Source organism: Bubalus bubalis, chromosome 8 (assembly GCF_019923935.1).
Source record: "Bubalus bubalis isolate 160015118507 breed Murrah chromosome 8, NDDB_SH_1, whole genome shotgun sequence".
NCBI lineage: Eukaryota > Metazoa > Chordata > Mammalia > Artiodactyla > Bovidae > Bubalus > Bubalus bubalis.
Genome location: NC_059164.1, coordinates 92,668,304 through 92,685,384, shown reverse-complemented (window position 1 = coordinate 92,685,384; position 17,081 = coordinate 92,668,304). Strand labels below are relative to the sequence as shown.

Sequence of the window (17,081 nt, the reverse complement as noted above, 5' to 3'; positions counted from 1 at the left end):
TAGGCAACACTGATCAAGCATATGAAGCTGATGATTATGAATTTATAGTGACATCGATCTGCCTGGTTCTCTGATTTTCTCTAGCAAACACTCAGCTCCATAGATACAGACAGCTAAAAAGGCAGATGGTTAGGTTCAACCAGTGTACCTCTCAGAGTTCCATAAAGAACAGAACTCAACTCTGGCTGAACTGGACAGAAAAAGAATGTATAGGAAGGACATGAGGTAGCTTTCAGAGCAGAGAACCTGCTCCAGGGCAACACAGCTAAAAACACCACCACAGAATGGGCTTAGGAAACACGTCATGTTTGCTTTAGGCCAAGCAGGAGCTGCTGCAGCCTGGGCTGCACAATTATAGTTCAGGGTGCCAGTTGCCACGTTTGCCCCTGTAACTTGATCCTGTTGCTAAAGGCTGATGCTACAAGAAGATATGCTGATAATAGATGGGCAAGTTGTTCAGAACATAGTGGAAAGGTTTGGGAAGACTGGGCTGACTGAGAGGATTAAGGGAGTGGTAAGGGAATGAGTATTAGGAAGACAATGGCTGACTGGGCACCAGGTAGTGACTGAGGTGGGCACCAGATAGTGACTGAGGTGGGCATCAGGCAGTGGCTAAAATAAACAGGGAATGAGGCTTCCCCTTGGAGAAGACTAGATCCTGGAGTCCAGATGGTTGCAGAGTAATCTCAGCAGCCCAGGTGGAGTAACTTAAGCAGGTTTCACTGGGAGTTTAATCAGAAAAGTAAGGGGCTGGCAGAGTGGCAAAGCCTCCCACTACTGCTGTGGGCAGTGCTTCATCTCACTAATCCCAAAGGCATCAAGGACCGGCAAAGCCCTGGGCAAGTTAATCACTCTCTTTGAGCCTGCATTTTCTAATCTGTAAAATAATAATATTATTTTCTAATAATATTCATCTGATGGTCATTATGAGGATTAAATGAGATAGAGAGATACCTGGAAGAGAGTAAATATTCAGTAAATGGTAGCTGTAAATGAGTTATAACTGAAGCTGATAAAAGTTTCCAAGAAAAGGTAGTCAACAATATCAAATCAAATCTTTTAGAATGAATAGAAGGATACACATTGGAGCACAGTAGGAGATAAATCTATAGGGAAGATGAAGCCAGTTTAAGTGTCAGCATACTTAACTGTCAATGAAAGCTTTGTAGTATTCAGAACGGCTTTAAGGAAAAGCCTGATTTGTACTCAGAGAAACTCAACTAGCCAATTCAAGGACCTTTATACACTTCCTTATTTTAAGTTTATACCCTTCCTTAATTTAAGTTCTAAGCTAAGAAGAACCAGGTGCTTTAAACCAACCCATTTCTATTGATAAGACTCCTGGGGGGAAAAAAAGAAAGAATAGGAAATCATCAGCTATTAACGCAGTATCCAAGAGGGAAAATGGCTAACTCAACTGTGGCAGAATACAGTTCCAGAAGTGTATGACTGAAAATCATACACATCATTTGGCTTCAGTGATTTAATTTAATCAAAGTAGTTTTACTTACAACTATTATAGAAGTCCACTGCCTTCTCCTCTGCTCAGCTCTCATCAAATCTGGGGCCATAGGTCATTCAGACTGTAAAAAGCTCCTACAAATTCCATAGAAACCTGATCAAGCTAACTAAACCTCTTATTGGGGGAGTGGAATCTCAGCTCCTGTAATTCTGCATACCACCTGAACACAGTGGCAGGGGGTGGACCGGGGCAGACACCAAGATACACTATTCTCCCATCCACGTCAGTTGTCCCTCTCTGAATTATTTAAACAAGGACTACCTAGGACTACCAAGAAAGAACAAAATCTGAATGAAAATCCCAACAAATCTCTTCCTTTCTTTTTTTCTTTTACTGTGGGGAAGGGGAAAACTTCCAAGGAAATGACAAAGACTAACTCTCCCTTTTCAAGGAACTCTCCATTTCTTCTATTAACTGGACGCTAGGACCTAAGTCGTCTCCCTCAAGACATTAAATACACAACTGCAACTTCAGCTCTGAACAACCTCCTGAAACAGCTCTTAATGTTCAATCTTTCCCAGGAAAAGTAGACTTCAGAAATTATACTTATACAAAATATAGGATGCCTTGTTAGAAAATTCATAAATGTTGACATAGATATATGATAGATCATTAAACAAACTCAGTAAATAAAAAGAAATGGCCGTTAGTGAAATAACAGAAAATTCACAAAAATATACAGATTAACTAAGATTTAAAAGTGCAGTCTAAGCTTTAAACAGAGAAATACTTCAACTGAAAAGCAATGGAGTTTGGGCATGAGAGTCAAACAGATTAGAGTTCTGTTGGCTCATATCAGTTACTAAATGTATAACCTTGACACAAAATCTCTTCAACCCTCAGTTTCCTCAATAAAACAAGGATAATACAACTTATTTCAGACAGTTCTTAAAAGGCTTAAATAAAATATTATGTGTAAAGCTCTAATACAATGCCTGGGACACAGCAGGAATACATAACAGTATGCTTCCCCTTTTAATTTTCAAAATGTTTCCTTATAGATCAATTCATAAAGAAGCTGAGTCTTAAAGAACAAGGAAAATGTTAGCTGGACAGGAAAGAGGAGCATAGTCCTCTAGCACTTCTGATTTATTCATAACTTTAAAAATAAGAATACATCTCTAATTATCAATTACTAATGTGAAAATGCATCATTGATCTTGAAACACTTTTTTATACACACATATAAGATCCTCTTCTCCCACTCTCATAATTTTATAATTGTTTGAGATTCTACATTTGTACAATTTTTTCCCATCCTCTTCGTAAAGTCCTGACTCAGATCCTCTTTACTTTGGTTTTACTCTTTACTTAGGATGATCTAAGCCAGGTTTCAGCAATACATGAACTGTGAACTTCCAGATGTTCAAGCTGGTTTTAGAAAAGGCAGAGGAACCAGAGATCAAATTGCCAACATCCGCTGGATCAAGGAAAAAGCAAGAGAGTTCCAGAAAAACATCTATTTCTGCTTTATTGACTATGCCAAAGCCTTTGACTGTGTGGGTCACAATAAACTGTGGAAAATTCTGAAAGAGATGGGAATACCAGACCACCTGACCAGCCTCTTAAGAAACCTATATGCAGGTGAGGAAGCAACAGTTAGAACTGGACATGGAACAACAGACTGGTTCCAAATAGGAAAAGGAGTCCGTCAAGGCTGCATGTTGTCACCCTGCTTATTTAACTTATATGCAGAGTACATCATGAGAAATGCTGGGCTGGAAGAAGCACAAGCTGGAATCAAGACTGCCAGGAGAAATACCAATAACCTCAGATATGCAGATGACACCACCCTTATGGCAGAAAGTGAAGAGGAACTAAAAAGCCTCTTGATGAAAGTGAAAGAGGAGAGTGAAAAAGTTGGCTCAAAGCTCAACATTCAGAAAATGAAGATCATGGCATCCGGTCCCATCACTTCATGGGAAACAGATGGGGAAACAGTGTCAGACTTTATTTTGGGGGGCTCCAAAATCACTGCAGATGGTGATTGCAGCCATGAAATTAAAAGACGCTTACTCCTTGGAAGGAAAGTTATGACCAACCTAGATAGCATATTAAAGAGCAGAGACATTATTTTGCCAACAAAGGTCCGTCTCGTCAAGGCTATGGTTTTTCCTGTGGTCATGTATGGATGTGAGAGTTGTACTGTGAAGAAGGCTGAGCGCTGAAGAATTGATGCTTTTGAACTGTGGTGTTGGAGAAGACTCTTGAGAGTTCCTTGGACTGCAAGGAGATCCAACCAGTCCATTCTAAAGGAGATCAGTCCTAGGTGTTCATTGGAAGGACTGATGCTGAAGCTGAAATTCCAATACTTTGGCCACCTCATGTGAAGAGTTGACTCATTGGAAAAGACCCTGATGCTGGGAGGGATTGGGGGCAGGAGGAGAAGGGGACGACAGAGGATGAGATGGCTGGATGGCATCACCAACTCGATGGACATGAGTTTGGGTAAACTCCGGGAGTTGGTGATGGACAGAGAGGCCTGGCGTGCTGTGATTCATGGGGTCGCAAAGAGCTGGACACGACTGAGCGACTGAACCGAACTGAACTGAAAGTCTTAAATCAGAGAGACATACCTTAGAGTTCACTGAGTATTTTGAAAGACTTCTGAGAGAAAGCCAGAACCAAGCAACTAAGAAGTTAGAGTCAGTGTGGCATAATAAAAAGAAATGGGCTTTGGAAACAAAGGCTTAAAACAGGGATTTCAAGTCCTACCTCTGCCCCCCTCTAGATGTATAACCTTGGTCAAGGCACTTTGCCTTCTCTGGACCTCATTTCCTTATCTGTGAAATGGAGATAATGCCACTTATATCTCATTGTGTAGCTGTCAGGATTAGAAAAATGCTGATAACAATTCCTGGCATAGAAAGGGCCAATTGGAAAAAAAAAAAAAAGAAAGGGCCAATTAATGGTAACTGTTATTAGGGTCAATCTGCCAACTGCCTTACTGAACATTCTGCAAGGCTGTATTTTCCTAACTGGCAAAAGGAACAAAACTGCTCTTGCATTCCCATGACTATATCCAAAAGGTTCCATTTTAGTAATCCACAATTAACCAAATAAAGAGCTTAAAGAATTCAGGACAAGAAGGCGCTAGCATGGCTGAACTCATTCTCTGCTGACAGCAACAAAGCCAGCACAAGGTGGATTCCCTTGCCAAAAAAAAAAGAATCTGCTTGAACATGGTCATTACTGATATTGATGTAAGCACAAACTAGCTGTGGTTCTTAAGCTCACAGATTTATCATCAGAAAGTTTTACCTTTTCTGAAATAAATTCTCTCTCACATTGCTTTCTCTACTGTGGTATGACATTCCTATTAGCCCATTTTCAAGAACACGGGAAAGAAATCCTCTCAAATATTTCTATTGCATTCACAGTGGACCGTATCATCCTATTTCACAGATCACTTCTTACAGAGATTTTTGGTTTGTTGAGTTCACTTACAAAGAAAGACATTATATAGAAATATATGACAGCCACAGTGACAAGATCTGTCCCCAGAGCACCACAAGTTACAGGATGGAGGTAGATGCCAAAGATAAGACAGGACTGAATAAGCTGCACACCATATGTTCACTCTTATTAAATGCTGCACTTGGGAATTCTAACTCTTATAAAAAACTTTATTTCCCTCATGTGACTGAACAGAGTAATGGTACTAAGAAAACTAATGACAGATACACAAGTAGAGTAAGGGAAACCATTAGTGGAGGGAACTAAGCTTAAGATAAATAAGCTTGTATGTGACAGTTAAAAAATGAGAGCAACAGTCATCAATTACATGGTCAAAGGCAGCTATTTCAATCCTTAATACCTCCAGTCCCTCCCTACATTAAATAAAAGCAGAAGGGAGTGAAGGTCAGAATGATTATTTAAATACACTAAAAAAACAATCCGGAAAGGTTCAACAAATCAAAATCACACTGCAGTCCCTTGGAGAGGTGACTTTCAACTTTAAGAAAGGTCAGTCTCGCGCACTTGTTTTAGTTGAGCTACTTCAATGTCAAGAAAGTTAAAGGTTCTACCCCCTAAAAGCCGCTCAGAAATGCCTGCAGTTGTGTCGCAGGGCTGCATCCTCGCCCAGAGCTTCACCTGTTTAACTTCCAGTGGAGAAGCTGTTTTTTGGTTGCAATTAACATTGTAAGGCAAGCTCAGCCCTGTCTTTCATAGCCTTGAGGCTGCTGAGTAAATCTAGAATCATGGGACCCACATTTTAATGCTGGAAAAACAGGAAGAAGGTGGTTCAGCAACAAGGAAAATGGTCAAGAAATACATCTAGAATTAGGAAAAACAGGCTGATATGCTGGCCTGTCGTGTTGTTCACTGCTTTACATAGAAGCCATTAAATTGTACACACCTTTTAAAGGAAGCCATGGTGGTTCACTTAAGCCATGAAAAAAATAAAATCAACTCTTAACAATGGCTATAATTTCTTAAGCCCTTATCATATGTGCCAAGTTCAACACTAAGTCCTCTACAAATATTTCTAATCTTCAATCGTATCAGTAACCTCATTTTGTAAAAGAGACAACTAAGACTCAGAGAATTTAGAAATTACCCAAAAGCTAGCTCGTAGGGGTACTAGGATTCAAACCCAGGTCTGCTGCACTGTAAATCCCATGTTCTAGAGGCCATTTGTTGGGGAACTCCTTGGCAGTCCAGTGGTTAGAACTCTGAGCTTTCACTGGTAGGACCCAGCATTCAATTCCTGGTAAACTAAAGATCCCACAAGCTGCATGGCAAGGTCAAATAAATAAAGGCAATTTGTTGAACACTATTATGCTCGAGATTTAATCTGTACATTTTACACAAAAAGACCCTTAATCACAGAATTTGGCCAAAGTTATAAAGCAACTCAACTAATTACAAATGTTCCAGATTTCCAGACTCATATCTAGGTACTACCAGCTTTGATGCTCATGTGTGTTTGAATGTGTGAAAGTCACTCAATCATGTCCAACTCTTTGAGACCCCATGGACTATACAGTCCATGGAATTCTCCAGGCCAGAATATTGGGGTGGGTAGCCATTTCCCTCTGTGGGGGATCATCCCAACCCAGGGATCGAACCCAAGTCTCCCGCATCGCAGGTGTATCCTTTACCAGCTGAGCCACAGGGAAACCCAAGAATACTGGAGTGGGAAGCCTATCCCTTCTCCAGCGTATCTTCCCGACCCAGGAATCGTACCCGGGTCTCCCGCATTACAGGCAGGTTCTTTACCAGCTGAACCACAAGGGAAGCCATGGTGCCCATGCTGCCTCTCTTTCCCCCAATAATTCTGCCAGGAGGAGTTTCATAATGCAAATGAGAAAGACACTGTCCTAAAGCATCATTAAACAAATTCCTTTAGTCTTGCTTCTGACATTATCACTATATTTTAGTAATTAGAATGCAAGAGTTCTCTGATTTACACCTTAACAATGAGGCTATTACAATCAAAGTTAGGCTCGATACAAGGTTTCAACTCAGCTGAGTCCTGCACAGTGAAACCAATGCAGATTTCACATCACTTTCTTGCTGTTCTGATAAATCATTCACAAAACGAAAAACCCAGTATATCACCATGTTCGCATAATACCTCAGAAATTACAGCGATAATCCACAACCTGTTTTTGCAATATCTGCCATTTTTCTCTGTACTGATTTGCTTTCTGAGAGGACAGACACTTACAGATAATCATTGCAAGGGTAATACTGAGAATATCAAACATTCAGGCACATCTACTCCTTGGTGTTCTGAGACTACTGCCTCTTCATAACTATCTGAAAGAAGTTGGCAGCTGAGACAAAATCTGACAGTGATCGCCTTTCCCAAAAGTAGAAGCATTTCTTCCTAACACTTACGGACCATAATAAAAGAACCAATAAAAACAATCATTCTCTTCATACACAGTCTAACAATCCTGGTGACCAACTACTGAGCTGAGAGGACAAACCTCTGAAGAGAAGAGTGAAGTGAATCTCTCCATTACCCTATTACCCTTCTACTTTCAGAGAAAACCTAAGGATCCTACAGTATGTGGAATGAAGGGCACGGTATCAGTACTGCTAGATGGAAGCGCCTGGCCACAGAAAGGCAGAGAGTCATCTGCTGTACAGAAACCAGACAACTGAGGATCTCAACGCGAGGTAACTACTCCTAATAGAAAAGATGTCCAAACGGAAAAGCTCTTTCAACCCTTATTACTGGGTGAACTCTCAGAAGCAGTAAGGCTTTTCTACACCATCGGGGTCTTCTCCCCGACAGTCTGGAAAATACACAAGGGAGTAGGTTAGGAGTACAGAAAGGTGTAATACGAGGTGCCTCTCCTCTCCCAGCCTATTCCAAGTAGTAAGGGAGGGCGCTACCTCCATGTTATTCCCAGCGAAGTACGGCCGTACCACCTGGAGTCTTCGCCCCCCAGCACTGGGGCCCGGGTGGGGGCATCTCTGAGAGAGCGGATTTAAGGGGAAAGGAGATGTCTCTACTTCCAGCTTCAGAAGGGAGGGCGTGGAGAGTGGTGCCGCCGCGCCGAGAGGATCTGCGGTTCCCCACCACCCTCCCTCTCCGAAAGAGGCAGCCCGGCCCCAATACCTTCTTGACTGTGCGCGGCGCCTCGGTGACGGTGCCGTCGGGGCTGACCAGGGCTTCGCCGCCGTCCCGGTGCCTCTGATGCTGGTGGTGAGGGTCGCTCCGCTTCATGGCCGACGCCTGAGGCACTTTCCCAGCGGCCGGGCTGAGAGCCGCTGCGGGGCCCGATCCCGGACCGGGGGCCGGGGGCCGCTCCGCGGCCGGAGCTGGAGCTTCAGGGTCTCCACCACCCGCTGGGGGGGCCATGGCGCTCACGGCCGCTGTGCTCAGTCCCAGCTGCGGCTCCGCCTCGGAGGGGCTCAGGTCCTTCAGCTCCACCTCAGGCACCTTCGCGGCAGCAGCTGCTGACACGACCTGCACCGACATCACCGCCTCCACTGCAACCGCCGGCTCAGACTCTAGCTCCGGCTCGGCCCCGCCTCCCGCATCCCTTCCCCTTCCCTCCCCCATTCCCCCACTCCTCCCCTCCATCGCCTCCGCTCCCACCCCCTTCCTCTGCCCGCCCGCCAACTCTCCAGCCAGCCCCGGCCTCTCCCTCCCCACCCCGCCCCGCCCCGCCCCTCCCGACCCGGCAAGCTCGCGCGCGTGGTGCCACGGAACCTGTAGTGCGCTTGCTCAGGTCCGCACGCGGCGAAAACACCGTGGGACCTCAGCCCCCGACCACCACTGCGCGCTGCCGAGGACGGGGCCGTGATGCCCCCTGGGAATTGTAGTCCCTGTCGCCTTCCGGCTAGCGGGATTCTGTAGTAGCAGTGGAGGTCTAGTCCAGGCGACTAACGGAACGGAGTGAGAACGGGTGACACGACAAAGGACATGAGAAAGAGTCTCCAGAGGAACTGGGGCTTCCGGGGAGACAACGCTAGAAACCCTCCGCCTGGGAAGGTGGGGGAAGAAAGGGCTCTCTACCCTGACAGTGTACATTTCCTCCCCGTGTGCTAGTCTAAGATCACGTAAGCAGGCATGTAAAGGAAAAGCGGCATCACGTGGGGAGAGCGCAGGCCTCAGGCTTAAAGTGACTTGATTTTTCTGCCTCAGTGAAAGGGAACCCTAACACCTTTCTGAACTTTAATGGCTTTGTTTTTAGAAAGAATAAGATAAGACCTTACGTGCTGTGATTTCTAGAACATTCTGGGCTTAGAGTTGACTATCAGTCCAAAAACATAGAAGTTCGAGATTACTAGGTAGGAAAGTTTAAGGCTAAAGAGTCAGACACCACTTAGCGACTAAACAACAACGACAAAAGAATTACACGTTGCCTTAAGCTTAATTCTTTTGCCCTGTTACTTCTCTTTTTCTTTCGTCTCCTTTTTCTCTTTGCCCCTCCATTCAGCTTGTGGGATCTTAGTTCAGGAATTGAACCCGGGCCCTTCAGCAGTGAAAGTAGTGAGTCCTAACCACCCAACCACCAGGGAATTTCCATTCTGTGAATTCACATAGATGTCCAACCTAAGTTTGCATGCCAGTGGCACAAAGAGGTAAACCAAAATGTCAGGGTTTGGAGCACAGAAAGGTTTATTACAGAGTACCAGGCACAAGAGGGAGCTAGTGTTCAAGAAAACCCAAACCCAGATGTCAAACAAAATTTGGGGTGAGGGCTGACAATGTGTGACTATTCTGATTGGATGATGTCTGGATGTCTGGGGAATCTCAACCTTCTGGTTCCAACGTGTCTAGGGTACGCATACTTGTGGTCACATGCATGTGGTCACCATCATCTGCCTGGTTAGGGGGTTTTAGGTTCTGTAGAGGAGCTCAGAGATAAGTATCAGATTATTATCTGTATTTCTTCAGGAGGAACTGTGAGTCCTGTGACTCTATTGTCCTATTAAATGCTTGAGCCTGCTGTTTGGAATTTGGGGAATACCTAAAAGATTAAAGTCTTTTTTTTTTTTTAATTACAAACAAGAAACAGAGGACACGGAAGAGCTTTTGTCCCAAAGAGGGTCCCACAGAGTCTTGCTCGGTTTCAGGGATATAATGTAAAATTCAGATAAATATATCAGCAAAGAGGAATACTAACTAAAATACGAATAGTGATTTCCTTAAGTGATGGGATTTGGGGTGAGTTTTTTGGGTTTCTTTACTTTATTTTTCTGTATTTTTAAATTTAAAATTTATTTTAAAAGGTGTAAATGTAAAGGCATTTATGGCAGTTTCACTTTTAATAATGACAAGTTATCTGAAACTAATGTCCAGCAATAGGGGAATGGTTGTTATTTAGTCTCTAAGTCATGTCCCAACTCTTTTGCGACCCTATGGATTGTAGGCCATCAGGTTCCTCTGTCCATGGGATTTCCTAGGCAAGAATAGTGGAGTGGGTTGCCATTTCCTACTCCAGGGGATATTCCTAACCCAGGGTTTGCACCTGTATCTCCTATCTTGACAGGCAGATTCTTTACCACTGAGCTACCTGGGAGGGAGCCCAGGAGAATGGTTATAATCTTTAAAAAATTAAGTTGGCCAAAAACTTTTTTTTTTTAATGATAAAGGGAAATAAATGCTTGTGATAAAATAAGTTAAAAAGCAGGAGACAAATTGCATGTTCTATTAGATTTTAACTATGTAAAGAATACTTGAAAAAAATTCAAGTACAGTTGACTCTGACAGATTATAGGGTGGGTCATTTCTTCTCTGTTCTCAGAGAAACTGAAGCACAGGGGATCTTATGGTTTATGGTTGTTCAGAGAGTAACTGATAGCCCTGACAACCCCAGAAGGCCATTGGACATCTAGATTTGGAGTGATTCTTTTTTCCCTGACAAAAAGGAGAGGGAGAAATCACCTGCCCTGATCTCCTTCCCAGTGCTACTACTGTCTAGGAAATCTGTTCATTTGTGGAGTTGTCCTACCCTGAATTGAATCTTTTGTATCCTGGCCTTCAAACTTTGTATGTAACACTGAGTTAGAAGGCATTTGAGCACTGCCATTTCCACAAAGCCCACAAGCCACCAGACACAAGGGCTTCTTAAGCTTTCTCTTCACACTCTGGCTTTCATAATTTCCTTCCTGTTATAAAGAACCAGCTCAGAGCTTCATCCCCCAGCTGTCGGAGAAGAGATTAGCAGCTCTGTAACTGATTTCTTTCTTCCCCCTAATGCACAAGGGAGCTGTGGTACAACCACCTGGCGTGTGTTGAAGGTCTTAGGCAGCAGCTGCCTACCTGGAGGGCCACTAGACTTGGTTACTGAGGGAATGAACTAATTTTTCAATGGGATGTGGTTACAAAACATAAGAAGTTGGAGCACTGGAAAGAAACTGATATTCATCCTTTCTTTATCCAGGCACCATCCTTTGCTTGAGACCACACATAAGGGTACATTCTTCACCCATTCTCAATTTCGTCCTACACACCTGCTTCCTCCATCTTATTACTGAGGGACACTAGGCACAGCTGAAGGTGGAAATACCATAATGAAAACAGGATGACTAAGCGCAGGTTTATGAACTATTTAGTTTATGATAAGGAGTACATCAAAGCTGTATATTGTCACCCTGCTTATTTAACTTACATGCAGAGTACATCATGCGAAATGCCAGGTTGGATGAAGCACAAGCTGGAATCAAGATTGCTGGGAGAAATATAAAAAACCTCAGATATGCAAATGACACATCCCTTATGGCAGAAAGCAAAGAAGAACTAAAGAGCCTCTTGAAACTGAAAGAGGAGAGTAAAAAAGTTGGCTTAAAACTCAACATTCAGAAAACTAAGATCATGGCATCTGGTCCCATAACTTCATGGGAAATAGATGGGGAAACAATGGAAACAGTGACAGACTTTATTTTGGGGGGCTTGAAAATCACTGCAGATGGTAACTGCACCCATGAAATTAAAAGGCACTTGCTCCTTGGAAGAAAAGCTATGACCAACCTAGTCAGCATATTACAAAGCAGAGACATTACTTTGCCAACAGTGGTCCGTCTAGTCAAAGCTATGGTTTTTCCAGTAGTCATGTACAGATGTGAAAGTTGGACTATAAAGAAAGCGGAGCACCGAAGAATTGATGCTTTTGAACTGTGGTGTTGGAGAAGACTCTTGAGAACCCCTTGGACTATAAGGAGATCAAACCAGTCCATCCTAAAAGAAATCAGTCCTGAATATTCACTGGAAGGACTGATGTTGAAGCTGAAACTCCAATACTTTGGCCACCTGATGGGAAGAACCGACTCATTGGAAAAGACCCTGATGCTAGGAAAGATTAGAGGTACGAGGAGAAGGGGATGTCAGAAGATGAGATGGTTGGATGGCATCACCGACTCAATGGACATGAGTTTTAGCAAGCTTCAGGAGTTGGTGATGGACAGGAAAGCCTGGGGAGCTGCAGTCCATGGGGTCGCAAAGAGTTGGACATGACTGAGCAACTGAACTGACTTGAGCTAATTAGACTACAGAACTTCTTCCTTCACCTGGCTCATTCAGCTTCCAGACCCTGACAGGCAGAAATGTATCTTCCATGCAGGAGACTGGAAGAACTTCTCCAAGGTATCTGACCAGTCCAATAGAGAAAACTTGAAGATAAACATCAAGAGTTCCCCCAAGGAAATAGGCCGGCCAGATCACCCTTAGTGAAGACCACACCTACGTTCGAAGAGTTTCCAGAGAACTACTTAGTGCCACACTCTCAGTATGAGCAGATAAAGTCACCAGAAACAAAAAGAAAACCTTTAATATGGAAGACAGAGCCCAACATAAGCAAACAGAAAAAAACAACTGGGAGAAAACAGAGGCTATGCCTCAAGAAGAAATCATGACCCCCTCAAAACTCATTAATATCCTCAGAGACTTAAGATATTGTATTTGTGAAAGAACATGCTGTTTCAAGAAGTGAACATTCAGAAAACAAACATGAGACCTTTAAAATGAAAGCATACTAACAGAAAATATTTAAAAATAAATAAAAAGAGGGAGAAATTAGGAATTCCTTGGTGGTCTACTGGTTAGGACTCTGTACTTTCACTGCTGAGGACCCTAGTTCAATCCCTGATTGGGGAACTAAGATCCCACAAGCTGCACTGACCCCCCCCCAAAAAAAAGCAAATATTAAAAATAGGAAAGATGCAGTTTATCTTTCTCAGATTGTTGAATAATGGTGGCTTCTTTCTTTTTTCTGTTTTTGAAGTATAGTTGATTTACAATTTTGTGTTAGTTGTGTCTAATGCACATTTTAACATGATAGGTTCAATGGATTTCGTAGCTGCAGTTTTCTGGAAAAGTCAATCTCTTATGAATTGTTTTTCAGATCTTCAATACATTTTTTTATCTAATTCAAAAAAATAGAAAAGAAAATGAATTAGAGGATCAGTCCAAGAAGACCAAATAACACGAGTGCCTGAAAGGTAACAGAAAACTAGAGGTGGGGAGGGAAGATTCATCAAAGAAATAACTCAAAAATTTTCCCAAAGCTGAAAAATGAGAATTTCCATAATGAAAGGGGCCACTAGGTGCCCAACCCAACGGATGAAAATAGACCTACGTTAATATACATCATTATTTTTTTGTTTGGTTGGTTTTGTTTTTGATTTTTTTTTTTTTTTTTGGCTGGGCCATGTGGCGTGAAGGATCCCTGACCAGGGAGACCAGGGATTGAACCCACACCCTCTACAGTGGGAGTGTTAACCACTGGACTGTCAAGGAAGTCCCCATATACATCACTGTTAAATTTCAAAATTCTGGGGACAAAGAGACAATCCTTCAAATGTCTGGAGTGGGTCAAGGAGCATTTTTACAAAAACTCAATAGTCAGAAAGATAGTGAACTTCTTAAAATGAACTTCAGGAAGCCAGAAGATACTGCCTTCAAGTGCTACAGACCCTCTATTTGCCTTCTCTAGAGAATGAACTGACAACATCCAGATTTGGGAAGGGCAGTCATCAGAATGTTCAGTTAGACAGGGGGTCAGAGACCAATCCTCCTGCTTTCATTTCTACCTTCTGAAGTAGCTGCTGCCTCCAATTCAGAAGCTTTTAGGGGTGCTGCAATGTAAGTTTTCCCTATTGGCGGCTAAAACTTTTAGGTTTTCAAGTCTGTCAAATTAAATATCACTCATTTGCTTTCCAGCTTTCAAAACTGTCACTACTGACTCCTCCCCACTCCACTTCTTCTTTCCTCCTAGTAGGTAGAGTGAAAAAGAGCTAAGTCCTTATCCTCCATATTGGAAAGATGTAGAACCATTTGACTTTTCAAACTATATCATGCATATAACTGAGATGAAAAGTCAAACTTTAAAAGCAGGCAAAACTCTATTGTACAGAACAGAGAATTATAGACATTATTTTGTAATAACTTTAAATGGAGTGTAATCTATAAAAATACGAATTATTGTGGGGTTTCCCTGGTGGCTCAGTTGGTAAGGAATCCACCTGCAATACAGGACACCTGGGTTTTATCCTGGGTCAGGAAGTTTCCCTGGAGAAGGAAATGCCAACCCACTCCAGTAGTGCTGGACACCGGGAATCAATATAATACTGTAAATCAACTATACTTCAATAAAAAATATAATTTAAAAAATTAAAAAGCTGTCAAAAGCAGTACATAGTTTATGAATGCATAGCTTCATTTGCACATAAGAAAATATAAAAATGGACTGAAAGAAAACACACTAAATGCAGACAGTTGTTTTTTGGTTGAGGAAAGGGAAAGTGGGAGGAAAAATGAAATAGGGGTGTTGGTCAAAGAGGACTTAGCTAAATCTGTTTTACTTTATTTCTTCATAAATGTAGGTTGGAAGAAAATATGTTAACATTTTTTTAAGTTTTTTTTTTAACATTTTAAAATTTATTTGAGTAGTGGGAATATGGGTGTTTATTAGGTTGTTCCTTGTGCTTTTCTGTATCTTTTTAGTTTTTCAGATTAAAAACAAAGAGAGTCATACACAGGCAGAGGAAGGGTTGGAGCAGTGGACATACTGCTTACAAGAATCTGGGACCAACAGAGGCAGGTCTTACAAACTGGGAAGTTGGATGACTGAGTTTGAGAGGGGTAAGGGGGGCCCAGTTGAGCTGTTGAGGGCAGAGCCAACTTGAGGGGTGAAGACATGTTGACCTCAGGACAACAGGACAGCCACAGGGAGTCCCTCAAACCAAGTTCCTCTTGGACCCTGAGGAGTTTCTTTCAGGAATCTAACTCAAGAGTTTTGGTAAGAAAGTGGCCACTGTGGCTCTCAGTCACAAGATTTTTCACTCCTATAAAAATACTAAAATATACAACTGGTCTGTGGGAGTGTCCACAAAATTTCAGATTTCCAACAGCTGCCTGGCCAGCGTTCACAAAAGGTAGGCTCACGGTGTCCTCTAGTGGTCACAGAGTCTATCAGCCTCAACAGACAGGTAACAAACATTTCTCAGCTTTTTAAAACCCCAGAATAAGCTCCTCCAACACACCATTATAATACAACTAAAGAAAGAAGAGATGGAGGGGATGTACATGGAGATAGAAAGAAAGTCATTTAATACTTCCCCTTGTTTCAAAAAAGATCATTAGACAACACTGATCATTTTTATTGTTTTGAATACTGCTTTGGGAGAAGGAAATGGCAACCCACTCCTGTATTCTTGCCTGGAAAATCCCGTGGACAGGAGAGCCTGGTGGGCTGCTGTCCATAGGGTCGCACAGAGTCGGACACAACTGATGCGACTTAGCATGCATGCATGCATGGATAAGGTTTAAAAATAGCTCTACTACTGAAGACATACAGATGGCCAAGATGAAAACATAAGATGCTCAACACTGCTAATTATTAGAGAAATGAACATAAAAACTACAATGAAGTATCACCTCACACCAGTCATCACACATACACACACACACACACACACACAAACCTTACAAATAGGGAATTCCCTGGCAGATCAGTGGTTAGGACTTGGCGTTTTCACTGCTGGAGCCCAGGTTGGATCCCTGATAGGGGATCTAAGAGCCTGCAAGCCATGGGTGTGGCCAAAAAAAAAAAAAAAGTCTACAAATAATAGATGCTGGAGAATGTGAAGAAAAGGGAACCCTCCTATACAGTTGGTGGGAATGTGAGGTGGTGTAGTCACTGTGGAAAACAGTATGGAGGTTCCTTAAAAAACTAAAAATAACGTATGATCCAGCAATCCCATTCCTGGGCATATATCTGTAAACGATGAAAACCCTAATTTGAAAAGATACGTGCACCCCACTGTTCATAGCAGGTCTATTTACAATAGCCAGACATGGAAGCAACCTAAATGTCCATCAACAGATGAACGGATAAAAAGGGTGGGGTATATATATATATAACTCAGCCCATAAAAAAGAATGAAACAATGCCATTTGCAGCTACTTGGACAGACCTAGAGATTATCATACTAAGTAAGTCAGAAAGACAAATATCATATGATATCACTCGTGGAATAAAAAAAAAATGATACAAATGAACTTACTTACAAAACAGAAATAGACTCACAGACAAACAAATTTATGATTACCAAAGGGGAAACACAGGGAAGGATAAATTAGTTTGGGATTATATATAAAACCCACTATTAAATATAAACAACAAGGACCTACTGTGTAGCACAGAGAACTATATTCAATATCTTATAATAATCTATAATGGAAAAGAATCTGAAAAATATATATGTAACTGAATCATTTTGCTGTACACCTGAAACTAACACAACATTGTAAATCAACTATACTTCAATTAAAAAAAAAATAGAAATTAGCTCTACTACTGTTGAGAAGAGCAGTGATGGCAAGAATGAGCAAGGTGGGCAAGCACAAGGGGATGTGGGGAGGCCAGAGGGAACACAGCATGGGCAATGTGGATAGGAGGAAAAACCAAAAGTCAGACCTAAGAGCAGAAAGAGTCTGGACTGCAGAGTTAGGAAGGCCCTGGGCCCAGTGTGTTACTTACTAGCTATGAGGTCTGTGGGCAAGTCATTTTACTTCTCTGAAGTTTGTTGCTACAGAAAAATAGTTCCTCTGCCTCTTCCGAATTAAAGGAGAGGCAGCAGAGTGCAGGGA

The 17,081-nt window shown here is 42.3% G+C and overlaps 1 protein-coding gene across 2 annotated transcripts in view; it reads right to left on the bottom strand.

The window, feature by feature from the left end:
• Positions 1–8,516, bottom strand: part of AHCYL2 (adenosylhomocysteinase like 2) — a 187,523-nt gene extending 179,007 nt beyond the window's left edge. For both annotated transcript variants that reach the window (XM_025291505.2, XM_025291506.2), the window contains exon 1: positions 8,100–8,516. In XM_025291505.2, the coding sequence (XP_025147290.1) occupies positions 8,100–8,462 (363 nt within the window). In that variant the 5' untranslated portion in view covers positions 8,463–8,516. The remainder of the gene's footprint in view (positions 1–8,099) is intronic.
• Between the last annotated feature and the right edge of the window lie 8,565 nt (positions 8,517–17,081).